The 27,427-nt window shown below is 38.5% G+C and overlaps 1 protein-coding gene across 1 annotated transcript; it reads right to left on the reverse strand.

Moving 5' to 3' along the window:
• Positions 1–24,227: 24,227 nt before the first annotated feature.
• Positions 24,228–27,082, reverse strand: LOC110866185 ((+)-neomenthol dehydrogenase). Its single transcript, XM_022115469.2, has 5 exons — positions 27,069–27,082; positions 26,674–26,926; positions 25,832–25,897; positions 25,562–25,747; positions 24,228–24,823 (listed from the first exon to the last, which is right to left on the reverse strand). Exons 1-5 carry the CDS (start codon positions 27,080–27,082, stop codon positions 24,446–24,448), a joined length of 897 nt encoding a protein of 298 aa, XP_021971161.2. The 3' UTR covers positions 24,228–24,445.
• Positions 27,083–27,427: the final 345 nt, after the last annotated feature.

Raw genomic sequence — 27,427 nt, forward strand, 5'->3', positions numbered from 1 at the left:
ATAAAACAACAAATCGTGGCGGAAACATCGGGGAGTGTGGTAACAGAATCATTGTTTCAAAACACACGTAAATTTGAAGTTTCGTTTTATTAAACATTAAACATTTACATCGTCTTGAAATCTAACAAACAAGTTAAACATAGTCTATTATTGTTATTAAGTCACTAAGGCCTCGTCCAGTCCTATGTAAGTATGCATCCTAGCAATCAACATCATTCAATAATACCTGAAACATATGTGAAAACAAAGTCAGCAAAGAAATGCCGGCGAGTACATATGTTTTATGAGAGTGTCGGATTCATGGCTAGTTTGCATGCTGCAATACTTAACTAAAACCTTGTTTTGAAAAATATAGTATTGCGACATAATTAACCAACTCAAATCAAGTTGGTTATAATTTATTAAATCTCGTAGCCATGATTCTACCCAAAGCATTTATTTAATCAAATCAAATTGTAAAAAATCCCGTAAAAACTCATTAATAAAGTTCGTATGGTTTATATCATTTCGAAAACCTCGTCGTGTGACATCGTTTTAAAATCGTTTCCCCAGTGAACTAAATAATGACACAAAATGTAATATGATAAGAGCATTTATATATAAGATGTACCAGCGGCGTATCTACCGTGCTTTTATCATGCTACACCTGTCCCATTATCTAATTACATTCCAAAACCAATCGTTAAACCAAATCGTTTATCTCATTTAAGTTGTTTCAAATCGTTTAACTTATCCCAAATTCGTTTAACTCGTTTTAATAGTGAAACTACTTTTGGTCGTCTCGCTAGTAACATTCAAACTTTCGTGACTCGTCTATCTCGCCTTTCGCATTAATAAACCACCAAAAGGTAAATTAACAATCACAGATTCGGTCGCTACCCACCTAACCCACACATAACCATGGGTGCAGTCTGATAACGGGATTTGTCAGATCCTATGGTACCATAACCTAATACTGGTCGGTTTGGCCAAAATTAATGAATGTTATTTGTTATGTAATTACAACCAACAAGTTTGTTCACTTTGTCAAAATCGTTATTAGTTTAGTATAAACCATATTAATCGTTTTCAAAAACCATCTTAAAACATCAAAATCATTTAACACATATGAATCAGCCCAAAACAATCGAAAACAGTAAAATAGGGGAACTATATACTTACTTGAGAATGCTTAGTGGTCTTTGAACAACAACCAAGCAAAGCTAGAGGGAGGACGGAATCAATCGGCAACCTAATAACTATATAAATAAACCGGACCTAAGTCGGAAGATCGGATAGGATGAGGTCTTGTAACCAAATGAGTTATTGGAACTCATATGACATGGTTTAACAATGCCTACATACTAAATCGAAACCTAACCTAAGTGCTTTCGACCCGTTTTGACCCGTTTAGGTAGCTTATGCTACTTTAATGCGTTGTTCGCGTAACACGCGTTCGAGACGTCTAACTAGTCCTATGACAAGTATTATATGCCTAAACATGTTTATTTATGTTACATAATCAGTTATGTGACAAATATTTGGGTTACATATGTTTAAAATCCAATTATGCATAAAAGGGCATTTTGGTAATTTACCTAAGGCATATAAACTACCTATCATACAACTACTTAAACTAGGTGACCATAAGGTATAACCTCGGAAGGTTATTCCCTATGCAACTATGGTCATTAAACATGCTTGGTCGGATCCTAATGATCGACCAAACGGGTCGAGTTCGAAAGTTTAAGCGGTGGTTTAGACCGCTTGACTTACGACTCTAAACAAGCACTAAACTAAAAGTGACGAGCTAAGCATGTTAAAACATGCTTAACTAAGTTAGAAAACAGGTTTTGATATCAAAACAAAGTGTTTTGATACCTAGAGTAGTTTGGTTGCAAAATACGCTTAAATGCGCATTTTGACCGAAACTACGACTCGTCACTACGCCTAGTCAACGTGGTAATCAGTAGGTATAGTCACTAAGGACTATAACCATCGTGATTACGCTCACGTTGCGAAGTTCAAACGAACTTCTGATTGACCAACTCGTGGTCAAAGCTGAAAGTCAAACAATGGTTGACTTTCAAGCTAGGAAAGCAATAAAAGAATGAAAGAGGACTTACAAAGGGTCCAAATAGATTTGATTCCAAGTTTTCTCAGGTAGGAAGTGAAATATCACGACCACTTAGAGAAATCTCAGATCAAATGTGAGGAAATGAATGAGAGGGCCATGCTATATATAGTTTTCGCAAAACCGTTAGGATCATTTCTTGGAGAAGAGGGAATGATCTAGGCCATACAAGTGTTAAGGACTGGTTGGGGGACTTGTTCTCCACACAAACCAGCCCTTAGCATTGAAAACCATTGATCAAAACCATAAAAAACGAGCTAAAAGACCAGATTCAATGTTTCTGTCTGATAGGCTCTCGCGTCCCGCGTAAGAATTAAGCTTGGGCTTACGCCCCAGGCCTAGCCAACTTTGACAGATTGTCAAAACAGGTCCCTGAACTTGCAAAACATGCATTTCGGCCCATTTTTGACACGTTTAAGCCCCGTTAACCTCATTTCAAGGCTCTAAAATGAAGTTAAAGCATTGAGAACTCAAAATATGCTCAAAAACATCTTGGATGTCAGTTCGTTTGGTCGTATGGTTGCGTTGTTCGGTTAATTACGACAGAAGCCGTAACGAACGCAATAATGATCCAAATTAAGCGACGAATGAAATTTTATCATGCCAATCACTAAAATAAAATATTTTAATGATTACATAAATTTTTGGGTGTCCGGATATATTCAGAACGTAAGATATGCGCGAAAATGCAAACTTGTGCATTTTTTGACGCTTTTAGTCCCTGAATAACCAATAAGTTTATTTTTGCGCACCAAACACCTCAAAGCATATTTCTAAGCTATGTAAAGGATATTTAGGGCATATTTAACTTATGATCAAGTTTCGGAATGTTCGTTAACATAAAAATCGGCAAACTTTCGTAGTTTGTCGAACTTAGTCCCTGTAAGCGAATAAACTTGTTTTCGACACACCAAACCTTCCAAAACTTATTTCTAAGTTATGTAAAGGTTATTTAAGGTATGTTAATCCTATGTCACTATTACGGAGTGTTTTTCGCGTTAAAATGATTACGTTTACGCATTAGCTTGTGTATAACCTTCCAGAAAGCGATTTAAAGCTTGAAATCAAACAAGAATTGATATGTGCAAATGATACACATATTTACACAAATCCCAAGTATGAAATACAATATTTCATTGATTTGGTATTTGTGTGATGGCCACGAAGGTACAGGTGTCACAGAAATCACACAATACTTCGATTAGATACTTAGATTTTTTGGTGAATTTGTTATAAAAACATATGTGGAAATCACTCAGATCTGAGTTGTTCATGGTGAGATGAAGTCACACTTTGAAGTTCGTATGAATTCTTGGTGACATCATCTTAGAACACCTCAAATTAGTAGATCTCACAGTTAAAAATTGGATTTTAAAATATAAAAAGGTGTAGAATTGCGTATAGATCATAGAAGAAAAAGATTTGGGTTGAAAACTTACAAGAATTGCGAGAAAACAAGCGGAAATGGCGAAGCAGCGTCTGGTCAAACGAGAGCAGTCACCTTAACTGTTGTTGAGGTGACAAATGGGGTATTTATAGGCAAAGGGGGAAGGAAGAAGGGGGGGGGGGTTGGGCCATTCGATCGGACAGGTCCATCCGTTCGGAAAGGGCCATCCGTTCGGACATGGCCTTCCATTTGGACAGGGTTCTATCGTTCCGACTTGTGTAATGAGCGTTGCGATGATTTTGTTACACAGTTCGTATAGATATATATGTAATTATTATATATTTAGTTACTCATAAGGGGCCACATGTACATATTCGTATTATATATGTAATTATTCAAAGTTGCTATACCATAACCTGGTTTTGTTTCGAGTATACGATCATTTGCAGCGCTTCACGGTCATTGAGGAGGGTAGAATAGGTCCTCTCTCGATGTCATCGTGGACGTTAATGTGTGTTTTAAATATTGAGTTTCACTGCGACACATCACGGTTATCAAGGAGGGTAGAATTGGTCCTCACTCGACATCTTCGTGGTTGTCAGCAAGTGCATTGTGATGTGATAGCGATAAAATATGCGATAATATGCGAAAATATTGCGATATAGCGATGTATGCGATATAGGTACATTATGATCCGAATCTCTGGTGTTAGGCGTAACGAGTGTAGTGAGTAGTAACAACGCACGAAAGTGCGGGTTGTTATAGTCTCCCCTGCTTTAGGAAATTTCGTCCCGAAATTAATCCACCAGTAGGGTTGCAAGAGTTGATGCGAATGAGAGTAGCGATTAAAAAAAGCGTCTAGATAAGCGAGCGATCGATTGGAATTCGACGAGCGAGAGTGTTGCGATAACCGGCAATAGCAGCGAATAAGGCGATTTATATGGCAAAAGATGATAACACACACCGAAAGCGATTAGAGAGCATTTTAAATTTTTGAAAAGTCGATCAATTGGGAAAAACTTGCTTATGAAAATCTTCTAACGGTGCGGCGTTCACTGTAGCGATGTTCACACCGGCGCTATGAGAAGGGTTTTGTTAGGTTACTAAAAGATTCTTAAAGTGACTAAAACTCGTTTTACGAACTTTCTCGCCACACGGTGTTGACTTGAGTTTATTGTCACACTGGTGTCACAAGAAAATCTCGTTTTGTACAAAGGTTTTTACTAGTTTTCAGAAAAAGTTTTGTAAGAAAAGTTCAGTTCAAAACTTGTGTAAATAAAGTCTTTTCATTATACCAAAAATTTAAATTTAAGGTCGGCCCCGCATGGCACTTTCCCACGAAAGTGTTACAATATGTCTAAAACACTTATATATAGGAAATACCGGCGGCGTATCCACCATGTTTTACTCATATGGCTTCCGTCCCGTGAGGAAGTGTCATTCGTGTCGACAAATCACAGACAGAATTGCGATGACTTGATCCAATCAAAAAGGGTTGGACCAAGTCTTGAAAGGGCGAACTGAGCGATGAAGTTGTTTTGAACTTAGTTTAGCGATACGAGCGAGTGCGAGAATCGATAATCGGTAACATAAACACCAATCACCAAGTGTAGTAACGAAAACGGCGGTGATAAGCGAAAAGCGACAAGCGAGGGGTGATGAACGACAATTGATGTCTTGCAAGCGATGGAGACATGCGATTTGATTGGACTTAATGACACCACAATTTTAACTACCATTAGCCCACATGGCCTTTTTCCATGAAAGTCTGCTGATACGGCTAAAACACCACCGCGTCTTGGCCCTATTAGTTTCGTCTCATGAAGCGAGGTCATGAGTGCTAACATAACACAGAGAACACAAATAACACAAATAGCGATGGCGATAAGCGATGAAAATATCGAAGCGATGAGATGGGTGCGAGAAGCGTTAAGGCGAAGAGCGACGAGTGATGTGCGATACTCGTCAAGCGATTCACGATAAGCGATTCTCAGCAAGCAATACACAGTAGTGGTGGGCGATAGAGCGATATACGCGCAATAAGCGATGCATAACAAGTGATACCCACACATAAGCGATTGAGCGAGAACACACCAAAAGCGACAGTGCGAGACATATAATAAATATTTGCGATTTGCGAGATAGATCCTAGCAATAATGCGATTGCGAGCGTGTTGACTTACGGAAAGTCTTACGATTACACGCTTTGAGTTGCGATTGAGATTGTTACGCCTTGCGATGTAGTATAGTGTTTCGAAAATAACCTCAATAGTATAATAGGTCTACGTTCCAACTCCACATGGCACTTTCTTCACAAAGCTTCGGTTAGCATGGCGAAACACCGTCATGTTTCAACCATATGCATTCGTTCCGTGAATAGGTGTCACACTTCGTCAGACATGGTCAAGACGCTTATATATAGGAAGTACCAGTGGCATATCCACCACGCTTAACCATGCCCTGAACGTAAAGGCATCATTGAAATTCACTATGATCTCCGTGCACTAACCAAAATAATCCCGTGCGCACCCGTGATTAATCTGATCCTTGCACGTTTATCGTACCTTATCTCAAGAACACATAGTAGGGGTTAAATACATTATATAGTATATAGTGCTAGCATATAGATCGTACGCGAGTATGAGAGAGAAATAGAATCCACATACGTCGAGAGATAGAATAAGTTTCCACACATAAAAGAAGTTGACGACGATAAGTCGTATTATTACAATAACATTTAGAAGCAAAATAACGTTGCTGTGGAGTACTTCTGCGGAGACTATGGTTGTTGCTGAAATTCATCAAGGTTGCGGTCCCGTGCGACAGTGCTACATAAGATGACCGTACCAGTGGCAATTTGCGCAATAGCGACAGTTAGCTTCTGGCGGGTGATGATACGTACACGTGAAACACATGGGATGAGTTCCATTGTAGGCGCGCTTCAAGGGAACTAGAGCTGCTCGGAGAGGTTCTGGTTGTGACAGTCCAGTTGTTGAGGAGTTTGGGCTCATGGTCTTTCGTTTGCGGTTGGGCTGAGCTTCTTGAGATGATGCGGTGTCGTCGGCGGATTCGTCTGGTGATTCGCTGGAGACATCTTCGGAGGAATCTTCAGAAGAATCGTTGGTAGATTTGTTGGAAGAATCGTCGAAAGAATTGATGATGATCGCTTGATGAGCTTGTTTGACATGATTCTTGGAGAAGAATCCATCCAAGACACGTCTGTCGTTGATCTCTGCAGCCAAACGGTAGGTCTCTTCGATGGTAGCAGGTCTTGCAGCTTCGACAAAATCACCCACACACTCAGGCAAGCCGCGAATGTACTTCCGAATGGCTTTTTCTGAAGTGTTGACTTAACTTGGGCAGATCATGCTAAGCTGTTTGAACCTTGCGGTGTAGCCAGCATTGTCACCTTCGACTTGCTTGATTTTCCAAAATTCTTCTTCTAGCTTCTGGACTTCGTGAGGAGGACAGTACTCTTTCTTCATGAGCTCTTTCAGCTCATCCCAAGAGAGAGCGTAAGCTGCGAAGATTCCATGTTTGTTACGTTCAGTAGTCCACCATTCGAGTGCTCGCGACTGAAATACCCCGATAGCGCAAGTAGTACGGAAACTATCGGGACACCCACTTCGACGAAGGGTAACATTGATAGAATCGAACCACTGGAGCAGTTGGGTCACACCTCCTTCACCTGTGAATTCCATCGGATCACAGGCTTGGAAGTGTTTGTAGAGAAAAGCAGATTGCGGCGCTTCTGTCTTGATGTCTTCCGTGGCTCGAGAGTGGCTGAGAGAGTTCACTTGAGCGATGATTTGAGGAACAACCTTAGCCACTTCCTTGGCCACAAGTGAGGCAATCCTCTTATCGGCGCTTCGTTTGGCTCTTCTCCTAGCTGTTCAACTCGAGGTAGAGTTGTTGGAAGGCATCTAGACAAAGAGATATTTGGAGTGAGATTCGATCATAATGATTTTTGAGTTTGCGATGCGATTGAGCGCGATCTAAACTTGTAGCGTGCAATATAATAGATTTCACATAGGAGCCACATAGGAGACACGAAATTTCCTAGGTTTTCACACAATGATTTGTTTGTATTTAGATATTGATAGTTGTAGTTTATACTTACATACGTATATTATGGTTTAGAATACGCGAGGATGCGTTGAGAGGGAGAGAGAGAGAAGGCGAGCAATTAGACGTTAGTTTTGTTGCGAACATTCGGTCTTCGTTTTAGATTGCGATGGCTGTGTGAGTTGTCCGTTTTGTAAAACAAGGAGCGAAAATTGATAAATCGTAAAATAAACACATAATGCATAACCAACCTCATCAAAGCGTAAAACTAGCGAGTCGTAGCTTAGTAAAATAATCGGAGTGCCTCGGGTGTTTAGGCGTCGACTACCCAAGGTAGCCCAACTATAACCAACAAGTTCGTGCACGCGCGTAGACCTAGAAGACTTATGCGCCCACTGGGATGCAGCTCATGCCATTCGTCTTCCTAGTCATCGCGTGGCTCGAGTCATTGTCATGGTCGAGTCCTTGGTGAGAGCTTTTTGAAAACCATTTTAGAGAGTGGAACGGTTTATTAAGGTACGGGTTTCACCCCTGACTTAACAGCTTCGTTCCCAATTGCGGTTGGGCTCATCGAATAAATCCGAGAGTTTCACTAGAATTTTGAAATGGAGGCTTTCGTCGAGATATGGGTGTCACTCCTAGCTCGATGAAAGGTCCTTGTGCTAGAAAAAGGCGCTGAGTTAGCAATCCTATCGAGAGTTCTTGGTTTTCATACCTGGTCTCGACTGGATCACTCGGTTGTGATATGCGAGTACTTTCGAAATCATGTGTATTGTGTCAGCCTTAGGAAAGGCTAAGTAGTATTTCAGCCTTAGGAAAGGCTTCTTCGTGTGAAGCTGTAGTACGCGGTGTTCACACAAAGTTGTAGTTTTTTTTAGCAATTCCGATCAAGAGTATCAAGTAAGCCCAATACAAACCCTACTGAGTTCGTATGAGTCGGCCTATGGATACTTAGACTATAGACTAGGTCAATTTCTAAGACGTCGACCCGGACTAGGTCGAGTCTTGCCTAATTCCCTATAGTTATGGCTCTGATACCAATCTGTCACACCCCAACCGATGGCGGAATCCATCGGGGCGCGGCACTAGACGAATCAGATTGCTCAATAGAATCCATAACAACTATCTTGTGATAATATTTATTACATTCGTTATCCCATACTAACAAATAATACAATCACATAAGTTATCACAGGTTTCTTGTCCTCTCGAACAATACAAATCCGATAACCTAGATTTTAGGCGAGTTTCTAGACTTCCTAGCTTGATTTGATGTAGATTGCGATCTAACCTGCAACATACGTTAAAACAATGTCAATACAAAAGTATTGGCGAGTATACAAGTTTGATAGTGTAGCGATAAGATAGTTAAAAGTGCTGCGAATTACCAAATACATAAACGAGATACCTCAATATATACGTAAAAAGACAGATACTACCAGCTAAGTCACTCGAGCTTCGATTGCGATTGCTATTCATCCTAACTAGACCCCATCGGGTGCTATAGTACTATACTAGTTAAGGCGGGACCTCGCGAGTACAAGTCCTAACGCATATATAACTAGCATCACGTATAAATATGCATAACAGTCATTCGCAAGTGATAAATAGTTTGATTGATTAAATCGTTTGATAAGTTCGATTTATTAGGAACGTATGTTACACCCAAAAATGCGATTAAAAGGGGTTCGAGTATATTCACAGTGCGTATTTAGCGAAAACACAACTTGATTGGATTAATTTAGAGTGCGCCTGAGTTAGCATAAACATGGAATGGTAGCGTAAGCGGGGCACGGTGCAATTAAACGGTGAAAGGTTGAATAATAGGGCTAGTGGTAATCCGATCGACATTGATACTTTGGTGCTTATCCGGTCGGTTGACATGTTATACGGTCGGTTGGCATGTTGTCCGGTCTGTTTACATGCTATCCGGTCGGCTGACATGTTGTCCGATTGGCTGACATGTTGTCCGATCGGCTGACATGTTGTCCGATCGGGTAACATGTTGTTCGATCGGCTAACATGTTGTCCGATCGGATGGTTTGAAGTTGATTTGCCATTCGATCGGACAGCGGTCCGATCGGACGGCAATTTATTCTAATTTTCTGATCAAGTCATACTCAATTGTCTTTGGAGAGGACACAGGTGGTTTTTACCGAGACGGTGTGACATCGTGTTAATCAAATGAAATTTCATCAGTCCCAACTAGTTCTAACGGCCGGGAACCACCCCGTTCCATCGATCTGGCCGTTCTTGACGGTTTCTCCATGAAATCACACAATACTTCGATTAGATACTTAGATTTTTTGGTGAATTTGTTATAAAAACATGTGGAAATCACTCAGATCTGAGTTGTTTATGGTGAGATGAAGTCACACTTTGAAGTTTGTATGAATTCTTGGTGACATCATCTTAGAACACCTCAAATCAGTAGATCTCACGGTTAAAAATTGGATTTTAAAAGATAGAAAGGTGTAGAATTGCGTATAGATCATAGAAGTACAAGATTTGGGTTGAAAACTTACAAAAATTGCGAGAAAACGAGCGGAAACGGTGAAGAAGCGTCTGGCCGAACAAGAGCAGTTACCTCAACTGTTGTTGAGGTAACAAATGGGGTATTTATAGGCAAAGGGGGAAGGAAGAAGGGGGGGGGGGGTTAGGCCATCCGATCAGACAGGTCCATCCGTTCGGACAGGGCCATCCATTCGGACAGGTCCATCCGTTCGGACAGGGCCTTCCATTCGGACAGATCCATCCGTTCGGACAGGGCCTTCCGTTTGGACAGGTCCATCCGTTCGGACAGGGCCTTTCGTTCGGACAGGGTTTTATCGTTCCGACTTGTGTAATGAGCGTTGCGATGATTTTGTTACACAGTTTCGTATAGATATGTATGTATTTATTATGTATTTAGTTACTCATAAGGGGCCATATGTACGTATTCGTATTATATATGTAATTATTCAAAGTTGCGATACCAAAACCGGGTTTTGTTTCGAGTATACGATCATTTGCGACGCTTCACGGTCATTGAGGAGGGTAGAATAGGTCCTCTCTCGATGTCATCGTGGACGTTAATGTGTGTTTTGAATAATGAGTTGCACTGCGACACATCACGGTTATCAAGGAGGGTAGAATTGGTCCTCACTCGACATCTTCGTGGTTGTCAGCAAGTGCAATGTGATGTGATAGCGATAAAGTATGCGATAATATACGAAAATATTGCGATATAGCGATGTATGCGATATAAGTACATTATGATCCGAATCTCTGGTGTTAGGCGTAACGAGTGTAGCAAGTAGTAACAACGCACGAAAGTGCGAGTTGTTACAGTACACGCCCGTCCTACCGGCACGGTGTGAGGCTTGTCAACCCTAATAGCGCTATTAACTAATGACCCGCTCACCATTGGCCCTACGATTTAGTCGATATAAAAATGAGGGACTTCTTGATAGAGTTTTGTCTAGTAAGTTATATGTTGTCGTCCTTCCCAACCGAGGACGGAGGTACGTACTCTATGTAACCGAGAATACGCAGGTTAAATGTAGTCGTCCTTCCCAACCGAGGACGGAGGTACATATTCTGTTAGAGGTGAATATGTAGGTTTCGTTTTAGCTTCTTAACCCATTCCCAAACCTCCGGGAATCCCATGCCATATAGAGAGTGTGAACTCACCTTGGTTTGCTTGGCAGATACACGAAAAAGTCACTTGAGCTATAAGTGGTCAGCCACGTCCTAACATGGTTACCATACAAGTCAGGTCTTGATTCAAGTAGTGCACATAAGTTTTACACATAAACTATCAGGTTACAACACGTAATGATCATGACATACACATAGATCATGTTAAACAAATCAGTTAAACACATAAAACCCGTAGTTATGCGATCAGGATGTATTCGGCTGAAGTATGCAAGCCCAATAACATCTTGTGCGATTGGAATAATTGAAACCCAAACAACTACCCGGCCCAACATGTTGTGCGGTCAGCATAACCTTGTGCGACCCACATCATGTTGTGCGATCCAATGTTCACCCGACCTAGTTTATGAATAAGCCCAATAACTTGTGCGGTCTGGATGTACTTGTGCGATTGAAAAGTCCTTGTGCAATCCGGATAACTTGTGCGATCTAGTTAAGTTGTACGACTGGGTTGGGCCATTCGGCCCAATAATATATGTTAATTCTAACTACTATGTGTGGCCCAAGACTTGTGCGATCGACACTGTCATGTGCGATCCACAGATCTTGTGCGATGATGCAATCTGTAGTTGTACACTTTGCTTTATGTGATTGTACCCAACTGGTGCGACCAGAGCTTGTGCGACTAGCTCTTGTGCGACTGGTGGACTTGTGCGCATAATTATGAATTTCCTTTAATCATTTAATCAGTTACTAACTCCAATTAATTCGCACGATCCAATTAACAGTTTCCAATCATACCAAAATCGATCAAACTAGAGTTTTAACACCAATTTCTTATGAACCCTAATCATGTTCAAAACGTAACATCAACTAGATTAACACGATTTATGTTCTTGATTACTAGCATGCATCCTAATCATGACGTCTCAACCAATCATCCGAACATAAATACATCACAACCTATTATCATGCTTTCACTTTTAGATCATCATTCAAATCATAGCATCATCAAACCCTATATTGATCCGTATATACTACACATGTGCGCCGATTATATGAACACCAAACCTTAACAGTTTACATCACAATCAATCACATGTCATCCCTAAATCATCATGTAGAACATATAGATCACAACAACATGTAACATACAATCAGTAGTTAAAACACTAACCGGTTAGAGAAGAGAGCAAAGATTGATCCGAACACAAAAGCTTTGATGGAGAGGGGTGTGTTACCGTCGGCTTTGAGAGGGAGAGGGAGGGGAGATTTAGGGTTTGCTAAACTTTGTGTGTTTTGGTGAAGTGTAGGATTTATACTAACACCCTAGGTGTCATGCGTGCTAAGGGAGTGGGCCGAACCCTTCATGGGTTGCCCTTGGGTTCCGAGTACAAATAGTGTGGCCCGAATGGGCTTGTGCGATTACATTACATACATACGTTACACAAAATCACATAACACGTAGCACTTATTCATTAAAACCAACATGTCAACTTGCCACATAGAGTTCATACACATTACATTAAACACAAAGATAGGTCCAGAAATACGAGTTGTCACAGTGTAGCTCGCCTTAACAATTATAGCGTTATAGGGGTAACGCACCGCTCTTTGAGTCTTGGGGAGTATTGTTAAGTTTTGATTCTTTTACCTCCTCTTCGATGCGTCGAAGTAGGAAAGGCACGTTAACGCATTGGAGACTTGGGTTATCATATGAACCACGTTAACTAGCATGTTGAAACTTGTGATATGTTGTTCATGTTGGATATGAGTTTTATATGTTTAAACTATTATGCTATCTATCCAAACTTGTATACTCGTCAACATTTTTGTTGATGCATTTAAATACATGTTGCAGGTTGACAGTAGCTGGGAACAGGAAATCAAGCTAGGATGAACTTAGAAACTCATCTTAGATAATTAGACAATTTTGAACAGTATTTGAATCATTATGTTATTTTGATACATTATGTTGGTTGTGGAATGTGTTGACATTTTAGACATGTTTATGAAAATTTGATTATCTATATCGAAACAAATAATATTATGGATTCTCTTGAGCAATCTGATTTGCTTAGTTCCGCACCCCGATGTTTCTGCCATCGGTTGGGGTGTGACAGAACAAGATATGTGTCAGTAGAGATGTAAAGTTCATGGAAGGTCAACCATGGAACTGGAATAGCTATAAGGAGAAGATAGATTCAGGAAATCCTGAATGGACAAACTTTGTCATTCAAGAAGATGACAACCCACCAGAGTTAGAAGAAAATGCACCAAGTAGTCCTGATAGTAGCGGGCCACATCATGAAGACTCATGAGTAGATCAGATAGAAGAACCATACTCCTATGTAACCCCGCCAACACATTCGTACAATCAGAATTCATCAGAAAGTTCAAGCAGATTCTCTAGTAGAGGTCCACCTACATCTGAAAGTACGACGAGGAGTATCAGTGACACTCCCTTAAAACTGAGAAGTCTCAAAGAACTATACGAAGAGACGAAAGAAATTCATGTAGATCCCTATGAATTACTACTTGCTGATAAAGAACAAAGAAATTACAAGGAAGCATCTAATGACAGAAAATGGATTGAAGCAAATGAAGGCTGAGCTAGACTCAATAAACGAGAATAACACTTGGAAATTGGCAGAGTTGCCAAGAGATCACAATGCCATAGGTTTAAAGTGGGTATTTGTTAGGATCAGAGGCTCTCATGATGGTGTTTGTTTGTATAAACTTGTACATTAAGAGAATATAAAATAATGTAAAGTGCAGCGGAAATGAATACAAACTTTGTAAACACAATCAAAGAAGAGAATAGTTTGATAAATAAATGCTTCACATTAAGTTGAATGATTGAATTACAGAGCAAATGTTTACAAGCATGCTTACAATACTAAACTCCCCCTCAGCCTGATGCTCCAAGGTTGGTTGCACAAGATGAAAGGATTAGACATGAGAAGAAGAACTTGCTCAGTCAATCAAATGTAACAGTACAGAGTACTGTTACATTTATAGGCAGTCCAAACCACTGGGCATCTCAGCTGACGTCACCATGAAAGTGACATCTAACAAACTAACAAACTCTATCTACTGATCTATATAACCTCTGCTATGCTAACTACTGATATTATATTACATTACATAAGATGAATAAAACTGATGCTGCAACCTTCCACTGCTGTGAACCCAGCAGTACTTGTCATGATCAGCAGTGCTTGACTCAAGGCAGTAGATTGGGCAGCAGAGCTTTAGTCTTCATCAGTATTTGATCTGATCAGAAGTTTCCAGTGTCAGCAGTTGTTGATAAAGGCAGTACTTTGGAGTATATCAGATGTTGGAGCCACAGTCAAGGGGAAAGCTTATAGTAAACAACTGCTTATTGTGAATCCATTGTTGTGATCCGGTTTTGGCTTTCATTATCTGTTCCTCTGGTAGGGTTCAATCCAAACAATCTCCCCCTGGAACAGATAATGCCAAAACCCTTCATTATTCTGGATTTTTATTTTTCATCAAAAGTTCCCTAGCTTGTCTTTTAAATTCTTCTTCAAAAGCCTTGGAACTTGAATCATCCTCATCCCTGCACAGTGAAAGTTCAAGGAGATCCTGCAAATCTTCAACACCAAGACCTAGTGCTTCTTTCCTTGATATGTACTTCACTTCGCCATTGGATCTGACCAGGGTTAATACGTGGGTCTTTTGATCAGACATCCACTTTAGTACTTTTGAACCCAATGGGTTTCTTGGGAGAGATTTATTTCCAGATGAGTTTGGTGATGATAGCCTTGTGAAAAGTTGTGAGCTTTCAGCAGATATTTGATTGAGGGCCTTTTGTATAAGTTCATTTGCTACAGCTATGTCTTCTGCAGCTTCTTGTTCAATCAATTCTTCTCTTTTTCTTTGTTCAAGCTCAGTGACTGTTGTATCTGCTGAAGTGTTTGGTGATGCAGGCTTGGTTAATACCTTTTTGAAAAGATTTTGAAGTTTCACTGAGCTCTCTTCTTTTAGATCCATTTTCTTGATGGCATCTGTGAAGTACTCAGCCTCCTTTTCTTTATCTCGTTCACTGTTCAGCAGTTTTCCTTTTTCTTGGTTTGCCACAAGGATTGGGTTATCTGCTGATGTGAGCAGTGTTTTGAGAGTATTAATATGTTGTTCAAGCTTTTTGTAGTCAGGCCTTTTTGGAGTGTCTGAGACAGTTATCCTCCTTTTCTTAAGCCTTTCATAAGCTTCATCAGTGTGCTGCTTTGACCATTTTGATATGGCAGTGGCAGTGTCCACCTTTACATCCACTAGTTCTTTCTTCTTTCTTTTATACTCAGATGTAAGGTCAGCAATGAGCTTTTTGTATTTGCTCCAATTTGGAGCAGTCTTCTTCTTACTAGGATCGTTTTTGATTCTATCAATCCTATCTGCCTCATGCTTTAAAGCAACTATTGGCCATTCTTCAAATTGGTTTTCTTCAGCAGGATAGAATTTTTCTTTCATGATGTACTCAAGGTATTCTTTTCTCAGTTTATTTCGTTTATCTTTCTTTTCTTTGTCAAGATCTCGTGCATAATCTTCCATCTGCTTGACTTTTGTGAGCAAGAATTCCAATTTTTCAGCAATAGCTTCGTCACTTTGACCTTCACATTCAATCTTGGCTCTTATCTTAGCCTGCCTTGCTTTGAGCTCAAGATATTCATCTATATCTTCTAGGACTATGAAGCCCATGAGTGAAGGGAATCTTCTGTTTGAAGGATCATCTTTAGTGTAAAATTGTCTCATCTCATTTTTCACAGCTTCCAGTTCCATCGGATATTTTGCAGCATTTGGATCATATTTGTCCTCATTTTCCTGAGTAATTTTTCTCTTTCTGGTGTAAAGCTTTATGGATGAAAGGTATTTTGGTTGTGATGTAGGAATGGTGAGAGCAGTGGTGGGTGGTTGGCAAACAGTTGTTGAAACAACTGGTGTTTCAACCGCTGTTGTCATTACAACTACTGATATGTCAGCAGGTGTCTTCTGCTTTTGAGCAGGGGTTGTAATGGCAGTGGTTTGAGTGGTGATGAGTAACTGGCTAACAATAGTTGAAACAACTGGTGTTTCAACCACTGTTGTCATTACAACTGATGTTGTAGCATCTGTTGTCTTATGCTTTTTGGCAGGTGGTGATGATGGGGTGGCTGTTTTTGGTGGTGAGTTTGGTTTTGGTAATGGTGATGTAGTCATGGATGATAATGATGGTGGAGCAGTGGTTGTGGTGGTGTGTGGTGATGTGGTGTGTGTTGATACTGCAGCTTTGGTTTGGCTATTTTCTGGCTCAATATAGATACTATTTTCAATTCCATTCTTCTTCCACTTGATCTTCTCCCCCTTTTTGGCATTATTTGGGAAAGGTTCATTCATGAAAAGAATAGAGGGAGGAATTTTTCCAGAGGTACTTTGGATATGAGCCTTGATAGCTTTGATGTCTGCCTGAGTATTTTTTAATCTTGATTCCACCATGTTAGTCAGCTTTTGTACATGTATGGCATGCTGCTGATCAGCCATCTGTTTTTGTCTTTCCAACAGTGGTTGGAACATATTCCATAGCTCATTTGCAGCAGGTGCAGGTTGTGCAGGTGCTTGAGCTGGAGTAGTAGAGGATTGTGCTTTTTGAGCCTTTAACAGCTGTTGCACCATATCCTTTATTTCAGCAACTGAGGTCTCCAGATTTTCAACTCTGCCCGTCAATTCGTGATATTTTGAATCATCACCCAAGTTAATGGGATCATCTGAATCCCCACTAGCAGTGGTTTTACCAATGTGTGACTTAGGAACTGAATCCCAGAAGTCATTCATTGATGCCCCTTGTTCTTGGTACTAGGGACTTCTTTCTTCAGCACTTGATAGCCTTTTGAGGGTACCAGTAGGCAGAATAACCTCACTGGTGATTCTCATAGGTGCTATTGAAGAAATTGCCTTCAAGGGAGTCTTATGAATGAAACCACTGTCCAAATGTAAACCAGTGGGTTCAACATTTGTAGTGGCTGCTCCACTTGAACTACTGACAGGAGTTACTTGTAACTCATGCAGTGTAACCTCCTTAGTTGTTGCTGGGATAACAGAGGTATAGACATCAGACCCAGTCACTTATGGAAGTATACTCTCAGTGATAGGTGATTGAGAGGAACTGGTTTGTGTCTGAGCTACATTCACTGCATGCAACAAGGGTAACATGGATTGTGGTAATATGATGGGTGAGGATAAAGGAGTTGAAAGAGACATGTCCTTGGGATCAGGACTGTGGAAGATGGATCCGAGTGGGTCCAGAGCTTCATATTGTGGGGTCCCTGTGTTTACAACCTGATCCTTTTATGAGGATGCAGGAGGAGTTTGAGGCAATGGTAGAGATCTTTCTTCCAACTGCTGTGAGGAAGTAGCAGCAGTGGTTATTGGTGACATTTGTGTTTTCACTGGCAGTATCTCTGGGATCTCATCTTCCAGAGGTGCCTTTGTTTTGGGTTTGGGGGGCTTTCTGGATGTTTTCTTTTTGGTCTTTTTAGTGGTGATAGGTGTGGGTTTCAAAACAGTGGGTGTGCTGCTTTGATCACCTGGAGCAGTGGGCTCAACAGCCAATACCTAAGGAGCAGTTTCATCTGCTATATTCTGCTCAGGCACCTCTGCTTTTGTTTTTATAGGTGCCAACATTCTGGAGAATGTTTCAGGCATTAAACCATTTATTTTAAAGTGAGCACCTTGTTTGGGTAATTCTGCATCTTCTTTTTCAAATTTTTGTTCAAAATAATAGCTTAGAAACCTTGGAAAAAGCAGAAATGCTTTACTATCAACATTTTTCACCAAATCATCAAAGATCTCCTGGGAATAATTAAAATTTTCATTATTTAAAATAGCATATCCCAGGCATTGAATCTTTGATGGTATTTCGTTAAAAGCGGTTGTTTTATTAGAAACACACATCAAAAGAGTGTGAAATAAAAACCTGGGCGCAGAAGGGAAATAACCTTTTTGTAAGGTATCTCTTTTTGATTGTTCTACATACCCTCTATTCAAGAAATCATTTTTCAACTTGGTTTTTGAAGAAAGAGGTTTTACCATTTTGATCATCGAGTTTAAAGACTTCTGAAATGGATTGTGGAGAAATTTGAATCTTTTTACCCTGTATAGAGGAGTTAATGGCTGTGACAGTGTCTCCTTGTTTTTCAAGGGTAGCATTGTTCCAGAACTCTCTCTGGGTTTGTAGATAAATGGGAGCGTCTGCTGTCAAAAAAGTTTTGTACTTTGACGCAGATAAGGTGTCGATGATGGAGTCGAAGGTGTTGGTTGTTGTGGGTTTTGTGAGTATACCCAAATAGTTGTGAGGGGATTTGTAGCGAATTTTTGTGGGTTCAGCGGCCATTTGAGTGGTGTCTGCTGAAGCAGAAGAAGATGATGGTTTTGATTTAGATTTCGATTTTGATTTCGTCATTTTTTTGAAGAAGATCGAAGAATGATTTTGGAACGATGAGTGGGAAACTGCTTTGTGAAGACAAATTTTGGAATTCAATTTGACAGTGAAACCCTGTTTGGGGTTTAAGTCAAGGTTTTATTTAGGGAAAAAGTGAATGTTGATGTGGCAGTGGTTATAATGATCTTACGGCTAAAAATTGACCACGTGCCAACCCCTGATGAAAGAGTAAATAATGGAGGACAGTTGTTTTGACAGCCACTGATGAATCAACCATCAGTAGTTACAATGGTAACAAAATAAGACAATGGATGATTTTTAACTATCAGTGGATAGCATATCAGTGGATAGAATGCTGATGTTATACAACAATGCTTATCAAGAAATTGAAGGAATAAGGGTTGACTTTCAGCAGTGGACAGACTTTAGAAAGCAGATGTTTGAGACACAACAGTAGTTAAGGGAAAACAGTGGTAGAAAACAAAATGAAGACCATTAGTATAACAACTGTTAGTGCAGCAGTGTTTTAACTTTTGACAAATAATTTTAGCATATGCTTGTTCAGATGTGGGGATTGATTTTGTCTTGTGTAAGCTCAATATCATGTCCAACATCTGTTATTCTGCAGGAATGCTATACTTAACTACATTTTAGATGTAGATTATCAAGTTTAATTTGTCAGCAGTTTTTCTAGGAAATTACATTCTAGGTTTACCACATATACATTATTCCTGACAGTGGTTTAGCATCCCAGATGATGAAATCTTCTTTACTAAGGCTACACATTTTGTGTCTAATTATTTGAACTAGAACATGTGTATCTCAGTAGTTTGAAATCAATTTGCAATCAATTTCTTGACAAACTTGAACTTAATATGACCTTAACATGTGCACCACTTCCTTTTGATCAATTTTAAGAATAGGAATTTCTCACAAAAATAAGGAAATTACATCCTGACCGGTGAGAAAACTTTTACAATCAAAAATGAGTAAAAGTGCAAAATATATTATTTAAAAAAATGAATAATATATCCGGTTTTATTTGAGAAAAACACCTTTTAAAAAAAAAATTAAAGGATGTTTTGAAAATAACATCAAAAGGATCTGGCAACTTTTCAAATAAATTCACAATCATATCATCTTCAAGTTTATGACCACTGTTTGGGATCATTTTCTTATCCATTGATTTCAAAATCCTCTTCTAAGTTCAATCACTGGCATATGATTTTTACCTGAACTTCCCTGAATCAATACATGCACACAGTTGCCTGATGACCATTGTTTACCCAACTTTGGACTCATAAGTGTTTTATGTTTATACTCTTTTCTCTTGACTTCAAAAGTTTTGAGATAAATACACTTTTGAGTTTTGTTATTTTCTTCTTCCCTTTTTACCCTTCCCATTCATAAGTACAGAAAATACTTACTGGGAGATTTTATTGAGGAAATACTTAATCCTAAATCATTTTGCAGTAATGTTTTGAGAGAACTGGCCACATTTAAACATGTTTTATTACCAAATCTCACATTACGTATGATTTGGACAGTTTTGACCCCTGATTTTCTTTGTGTGTTTTGACAGGGTTGATTTGGTCCTTTTGAGGATTCTCAACCTGCTTTTTAACACATAAAATTTCATGACTAAAGTTTCATTTCCCTCTTTTTATGTTAGCAAAACACTAATGTTTAAATGAACACAGGTTTTGTTAATATGAGGTTCATACTTTAGCACCAATTATGATGAGATCATCACAAATTTCATAATAATCAGTTGAGATCAATTTTGAATGACAATAATCATACCATAGTTACCAGACATGTTTTCAGATCTGAAAACTATGGGTGATTTGTGTATGACATCACTTGTTGTTTGAAATTTGTGTATACTATGACATCTTGGTTGTTTTACAGAGTATCTGATTCATCATTTTGAACATGATTTCTCGTTGCTCTGTTTTTCAACTAAATACAATCAACCTTAGTATCAATGAATTTTGAGCTGAACTGTTATGTCAAATTGATTATTAGATTGAATTTGACTGTCCAAGCTTTGATACCAATTGTTAGGATCGGAGGCTCTCATGATTGTGTTTGTTTGTATAACTTGTACATTAAGAGAATATAAAATAATGTAAAGTGCAGCGGAAATGAATACAAGTTTTGTAAACACAATCAAAGAAGAGAATAGTTTGATAAACAAATTCTTCACATTAAGTTGAATGATTGAATTACAGAGTAAATGTTTACAAGCATGCTTACAATACTAAATTCCCCCTCAGCCTGATGCTCCAAGGTTGGTTGCACAAGATGAAAGGATTAGACATGAGAAGAAGAACTTGCTCAGTCAATCAAATGTAATAGTACAAAGTACTGTTAGATTTATAGGCAGTCCAAACCACTGGGCATCTCAGCTGACGTCACCATGAAAGTGACATCTAACAAACTAACAAACTCTATCTACTGATCTATACAACCTCTGCTATGCTAACTACTGATATTATATTACATTACATAAGATGAATAAAACTGCTGCTGCAACCTTCCACTGTTGTGAACCCAGCAGTACTTGTCATGATCAGCAGTGCTTGACTCAAGGCAGTAGATTGGGCAACAGGGCTTTAGTCTTCATCAGTCTTTGATCTGATCAGCAGTTTCCAGTGTCAGCAGTTGTTGATAAAGGCAGTACTTTGGAGTATATCATATGTTGGAGCCACAATCAAGGGGAAAGCTTATAGTAAACAACTGCTTATTGTGAATCCATTGTTGTGATCCATTTTTGGATTTCATTATCTGTTCCTCTGGTAGGGTTCAATCCCAACAGTATTCAAGTGTAACAAAGATGCAAATGGAGAAGTTGTCAGATACAAAGCAAGGCTGGTAGCAAAAGGTTAAGTTCAACAACATGGAATAGACTTTGATGAAGTATTTGCACCAGTAGCACGCATAGAGACAATTCGACTAATGTTGGCTTTAGCAGCATATCAAGGTTGGGAGGTACATCACTTAGACGTAAAGTCTGTATTCTTACACGGAGATCTCAAGGAGGAGGTCTATGTCTTACAACAGGAAGGATTTGTAAAGGCAGGAGATGAAGGAAATGTTTACAAACTATCAAAAGCACTGTATGGATTAAGACAAGCACCACGTGCTCGGAATATGAAGTTAGATCAAACCCTAAAGTCACTTAACTTCAAGAAGTGCACTTTAGATAAAACAATCAATACAAGGACGAGTAAGACTTCTACACTGATAGTCGGAGTCTACGTTCATGATTTGATAGTAACTGGAACAACAAGTAATAAGATAGATATTTTCAAGTCTCAGATGGAGAACAAGTTTGAAATGAGCGATCTAGGATTGCTAGCATACTATCTGGAAATAGAAGTTATTCAAGCAGGGGAAGAGATAGCCATCAACCAGACATGCTATATTGACAAGATACTCAAAGATATTGATATGTTAACCTGCAATGGAACAAAGATTCTTATGAATCCAGGAACACAATTAACAAAGACTGAAGAAGGAGATCTAATAGATACAACACATTACAGAAGCCAGATAGGTTCTCTCAGGTATTTATTGCATACAAGGCCAGATCTATGTTACCCAGTCAGTCTGCTTAGTAGATTCATGCTAGAACCAAAGGAGCATCACTTGAAAGCAGTAAAGAAAGTACTACGTTATATCAAAGGAACTAAAGAGCATGGAATCATATACAAGAAGCAAGGAGGATGTAAGATCACATGTTATAGTGTTAACAGTTATGGAGTTAACACAGACAAAGGAAAAGATACAACTTGTCTGGTATTCTACTTTGGAGAATCTCCTATAACCTGGTGCACACAGAAGCAACAGACAGTGGCATTATCGTCATGTGAATCAGAATTCATGGCAGCCATTGCAGTAGCATGCCAAGCACTATGGCTTAAAAGATTGTTAAGTGAAGTTACATGCTAGAAGGGAGAGAAGATAACACTAAGGGTGAATAATGTTTCTGCAATAACACTCATGAAGAATCCAGACTTTCATGGAAGAAGCAAGCACATTGATATACGCTATCATTTCATAAGGGAATACGTGGAGAATGAACAGATCAATGTGGAACACATCGGTGGAGAACTACATTGGGCAGACATTATCAAAGGCACTAGCAAGGGTCAAGTTTGCTACAATGCGGGAACTGCTCGGAGTTCAAGATCTACAACAACTTAAGGATGTTCATGATTAGAGGGTGAATGAAATTTCTAATCATTCACATCCAAGTACAAGGGTTACATAGTAATTAGTATAAAGTAAGTTTAGACGTAGTTATGAAGTTCGGGGACCAAAGGTGTCAAGTCAGAAGTTTGTAACTGACACCCAAGGGAATCGATGTGTCGCTCGGGTCACACCCTTTTGGTCAATAGCAGCAAAGGAAGAAGGAAGGGACGTGACTTTTGATCCAAGAGACACACCTCTTCACATACAATCTAAAGACACGGCTCTTCATCAAAGGACACGTCTATTCACTCGCATCCATTAGAAACTATAAATAGGGATAGATTTCTCATTTGTAAATCGTTCAATTCCATTGTACTCGAATTCAAGTTATATAATGTTTAGTTTTATCATTCACATTCTAGAGATCAAAGATCATTCTGGCAACATCACATTCTAGTTTAGAGACTTTGTTAGTTTCAGGTAATGATAACTGATAGGGCATGTGTTGTAGCCAGCTTTTCCTTGACATAAACAAAACATCGTTTTGCTTCTGGCTTCGATGGTCCCTTTATATTATCCATATCTACAAATAGTTATGATTAAGGACACAATAATGCTAAAGTTATGTATGTATGGTACGTATCATTTAGCAAGCATGAAAGGTACAAACCTCAGTCATTCTCATTTTAGAGGACTAGTCTTTGATTGCTTTAACTATGTCATCAGCTATTTGTACTGCTTCAATACTCACTATATAGCAAATAAAGAGGACCATGTTTCTCTGAAAAAAAATACATTTCTTCAAGTGACTAAGATGTTTCTTTGTACGACTATAAATTCAGATGTTATCAGAACAAACCACATTAACTTGTCACTGATGATGAGAGTACTTGAGGCATCAAATACATAAATGTACTAGGTGTGTTTGATAGATTGAATGTTATAATGAGCCACTCAAATTAACAACTCACCCTTTGTTCTGAGAGTTCTCTTCCACTCATCACTTGTCTTGATTCCAATACGGTTAAAGTCATTTAGCATGTCTATCTTAGAGGAAAAAATTGCCCTTAATAGTTGATCTAGTAAGTTATCAAGGTGAGGAACTGGGAATTTATAGCTCATAGTTATCTTGTTAATTACCCTATGCACTGACCACACACATCTTTCTTGGGTGTAAGAAGTTCATGCACAACACGTAAGATAAGACTTTATTTGATGTAATGGTTTTAAATAACAATATCTTATGGCTAATATATAAGGTTGCTATACTATCGTTTTACATTTCGATTCTCAAATGGTTTTAAAATATGTAGACTAAAAAAATCTTAAATACCAAACTTGAATCAAAGAAATAAGATGCGAAGCCGAAAGGAATTAGAGAGAGATCAGACGACTAATTTTCATATTTTTCATTCATATCCCAACTCAAAACAATAATAACCTTTTAAATAAGCATACAATTACATTAAGGGAACATAATCATGGGAATCATGGGCTAATGGAAGTTCAATTTAATTATACATTCTCTTCCTTGAAAAAAAAAAAGACAATGTACTTATAATAATAGTCCAACCAAAACATGACTACATACCGATACATTGCGATTTCAAAAGTTCGTTTCTTCTGTTTGAAAAAAGAAACGACCAGAAGGACCCTCATCAGGTATCAAAGCTAGCCGGACCGGACCTTTAGCAGCTTCATCGGGTGTGTAGATCCCCTGATAATGGGTCATGACCGTCTTCGTAAAACCAGGATTAACTGAATTTATACGAAAAGACGGGTACTTTTTAGCAAGAACCCTAGTATATGCATTAATAACAGTTTTAGAAACGATGTAAGCCGAAAATGGTTCGTCCCACCCCTTCTCCTCCAGCAAATTATCTTTAGCATCGCGTAAAAATCCGTTCACAACCTCATCCAAGACCTCCTCCGTAAGTCCATCAACGTTACTAAGCACTTTTTTCATATTTTCATCTTTAATATTCTACAATCACAAACACAATACATTGTCTTTTAACTATTCTAATCTTAGATGTGTCACTAACCTGACCATTGTTAAGCTTAATCGTTTGGTGGTGGTGGGGCAACGGTTGTGGTAACGAGACACTACAAAACGAATGAGTTTCACCAATGGTACAATGTGTACAACAGCGGATCCAAGAATTATTTTCTAAAAGTGTGAACGAGGAGTTCAATCAAATTTTCAAAGGGTGGGATGGTGATTTTTGCCTATAAAAAAAAATTTCAAGTAGGGCGCCCGCCCACCCAAGCCACCACATGGGTACGCCACTGGTCATGCTTCTTCTGAAAAATGGGGATAGGTAATCCAATTTCCACCAAACTATTGATCAACTTTTAGTGATCGAGTTACCGATGGATTTTAAATATATATTTTTCCCGACTATTTTTTATAAAAAAAATAAAAAAAATATTCTTTTACCAATAGCTTTTAGTTACAATTCGTCGCTAAAAATTTGTACATATCTTAAAATTATAAATTTTGGATTTTGTGGGTTTTGTTAGAAATTCGTTGGTTAATTATCCAACGACAATTAAAAAAATATATATCTCTTTTTGTTTTGTGGGATTCATAGGTAATTACCAATGTTTTTTTATTAATAAAATATATAAATCTCTTTTTGTTTTGTGGGGTTCATAAGTAATTTACCAATGTTTATTAGTGACATTCATCTGTTTAGTAGCAAAAAGAGACCGATAATACCTCAAGTTTTGATATCCCGGTAGAAATATTGACGATCCTTGGCGAAGTGGACAAGTGAAGAAACGGTAAAAGAGCTTGGGTGACATGTTTGGTCCCATAATAATTAGTTTCAATGCAATCTTTGGCTGTTTCGTATGTTTGCAACATAATTTGCTCTGTCATATATGCCTTTACTCCCCCCGTAGCCTATACAACTTTCACCATTTATCAAAAATGAAATATTTTTATAGTATGTTAATAATAGCTATAACTCAATAAGTGAATACCAACCTCATCAGCTTTGACGTTCAAGTTCTTCTCATCGACAATGATTCCATTCACCCCTGCATTGTTCACCTGTCCCCAACGTCAACTTGACTTTCAAAGATCAAACAAAAAAAAGGTAAATGCACGGTACCCCTGACCGCGGAAGAGATCCCTTTTATAAGAGGATATACACCAACATGCAACACAAAGAAATCTATCAATCATTGACATCTTGACACATGGCACAAACGGACACCAGGCATGAAATGAGCAAGTGACACAACATTGAAAAAAAATCAACGAAACCGAGCCACGCTGGCATAGTCGTGAAAAAAATCAATAAATTGAGCCAGAGATCTTTGGGCGAAACTTGTCGATGGCTATTCATCTTGGGGCGTTTTACTCCCAAAGATGTCTATGTGCCTCGCTTTTAGTTTTTTATATGCCTGGCGGGTTGTCCACTCGGTGGCCGAAGATTCCATGTGTCAAGTTATGATAAGTTTGATTGATTATAATGTTTATAAATATAAATTATGTACTTAGGTTCCGTTTTTGTCACATAGGTTTGCCCAATGTAACTACTTGAGTACCAAACTCATTTTAAGAACAGGCCACGATACGTTAACAATTTGAGCTTGGTACTTAAGTAGTTAAAATGGTCAAACCTCAAGGACGAGGACCAAACTTAGCTATACATTATAAATGAAAAACCAGAATTCAATTTTTTTTGGTTAAGTTCCCTTTCTTTGATTTATGACATCTCAGTTAACCTTTTAATTAAGCACCATACATGCCAAAATTTAGTAAAAAAACATGTATCTATTTTGAAAACAAAAGGTTTTGCTGTCTTAACATCTTATCAATACCAATATATCGAGTTTTCCAAACTTAGTCTTGATAAAATCTGCAAATGATGCGATACTGTCGGGATTTTTAACATCAAGTTGCCGGACCGCTACATTTTCAGACAAACCTAAAGTTTTAAGTTTGTCAAGAGATTGGAGACCCTTTTGTTCGTCTTTTGCTGTTATTACAACTAGAAGATCACGAGCCGAAGAAACAAGTTGTTTGCATATCTCGAAACCAATACCTCGTTTTCCTCCTGTAACAACGGCTATTCTAAACCGATAAAAAATAGTACACAAAAGATTTTACATTGTTAGTAAATTCAAGATGATGAGTTTTGCTATCATAAATAAGTAGAAATAAAAACATGATGTAAACAAAAAAATGTTATGGTTAAAGAGATAGAGTTGATGACCTTTGGGATGCCATCTATGTTTTGCTACCTAGTTTATTCTTGGCGATTTTATTTGTGTATGTGTATGTGTCTATAAATAACTAATTGCTCGTGAACACCAAAGCAAGTGTTACAATGTGTGGTTTGTCCATAAATTATTATTTTGTAAAGATGTAAAATATAATTATTTTGTTGTTTTTATTAACTTTTTTTTGTATTGATTTGAGTACAGTGGATCTTATGGCCGCATTATCTTAAAGTATAAATTACATTAATTCTTTTAAATCTAATAAAATTAGATGAGAACTATGTGGGTAATTTGTTTTTCTACAGTCACATTGTTGTACAATAATTTATAACTCCATGCATATAACACCATT

Source organism: Helianthus annuus, chromosome 7, assembly GCF_002127325.2.
Source record: "Helianthus annuus cultivar XRQ/B chromosome 7, HanXRQr2.0-SUNRISE, whole genome shotgun sequence".
Lineage (NCBI taxonomy): Eukaryota > Viridiplantae > Streptophyta > Magnoliopsida > Asterales > Asteraceae > Helianthus > Helianthus annuus.

Coding starts and splice junctions, on each gene's coding strand:
- LOC110866185 (XM_022115469.2), bottom strand. Junction 25,898..26,673: donor TTGGAAAACTCGATATATTG/GTATTGATAAGA, acceptor CGTTGGGGACAG/GTGAACAATGCAGGGGTGAA. Junction 24,824..25,561: donor CCGGGATATCAAAACTTGAG/GTATTATCGGTC, acceptor TTGTGATTGTAG/AATATTAAAGATGAAAATAT.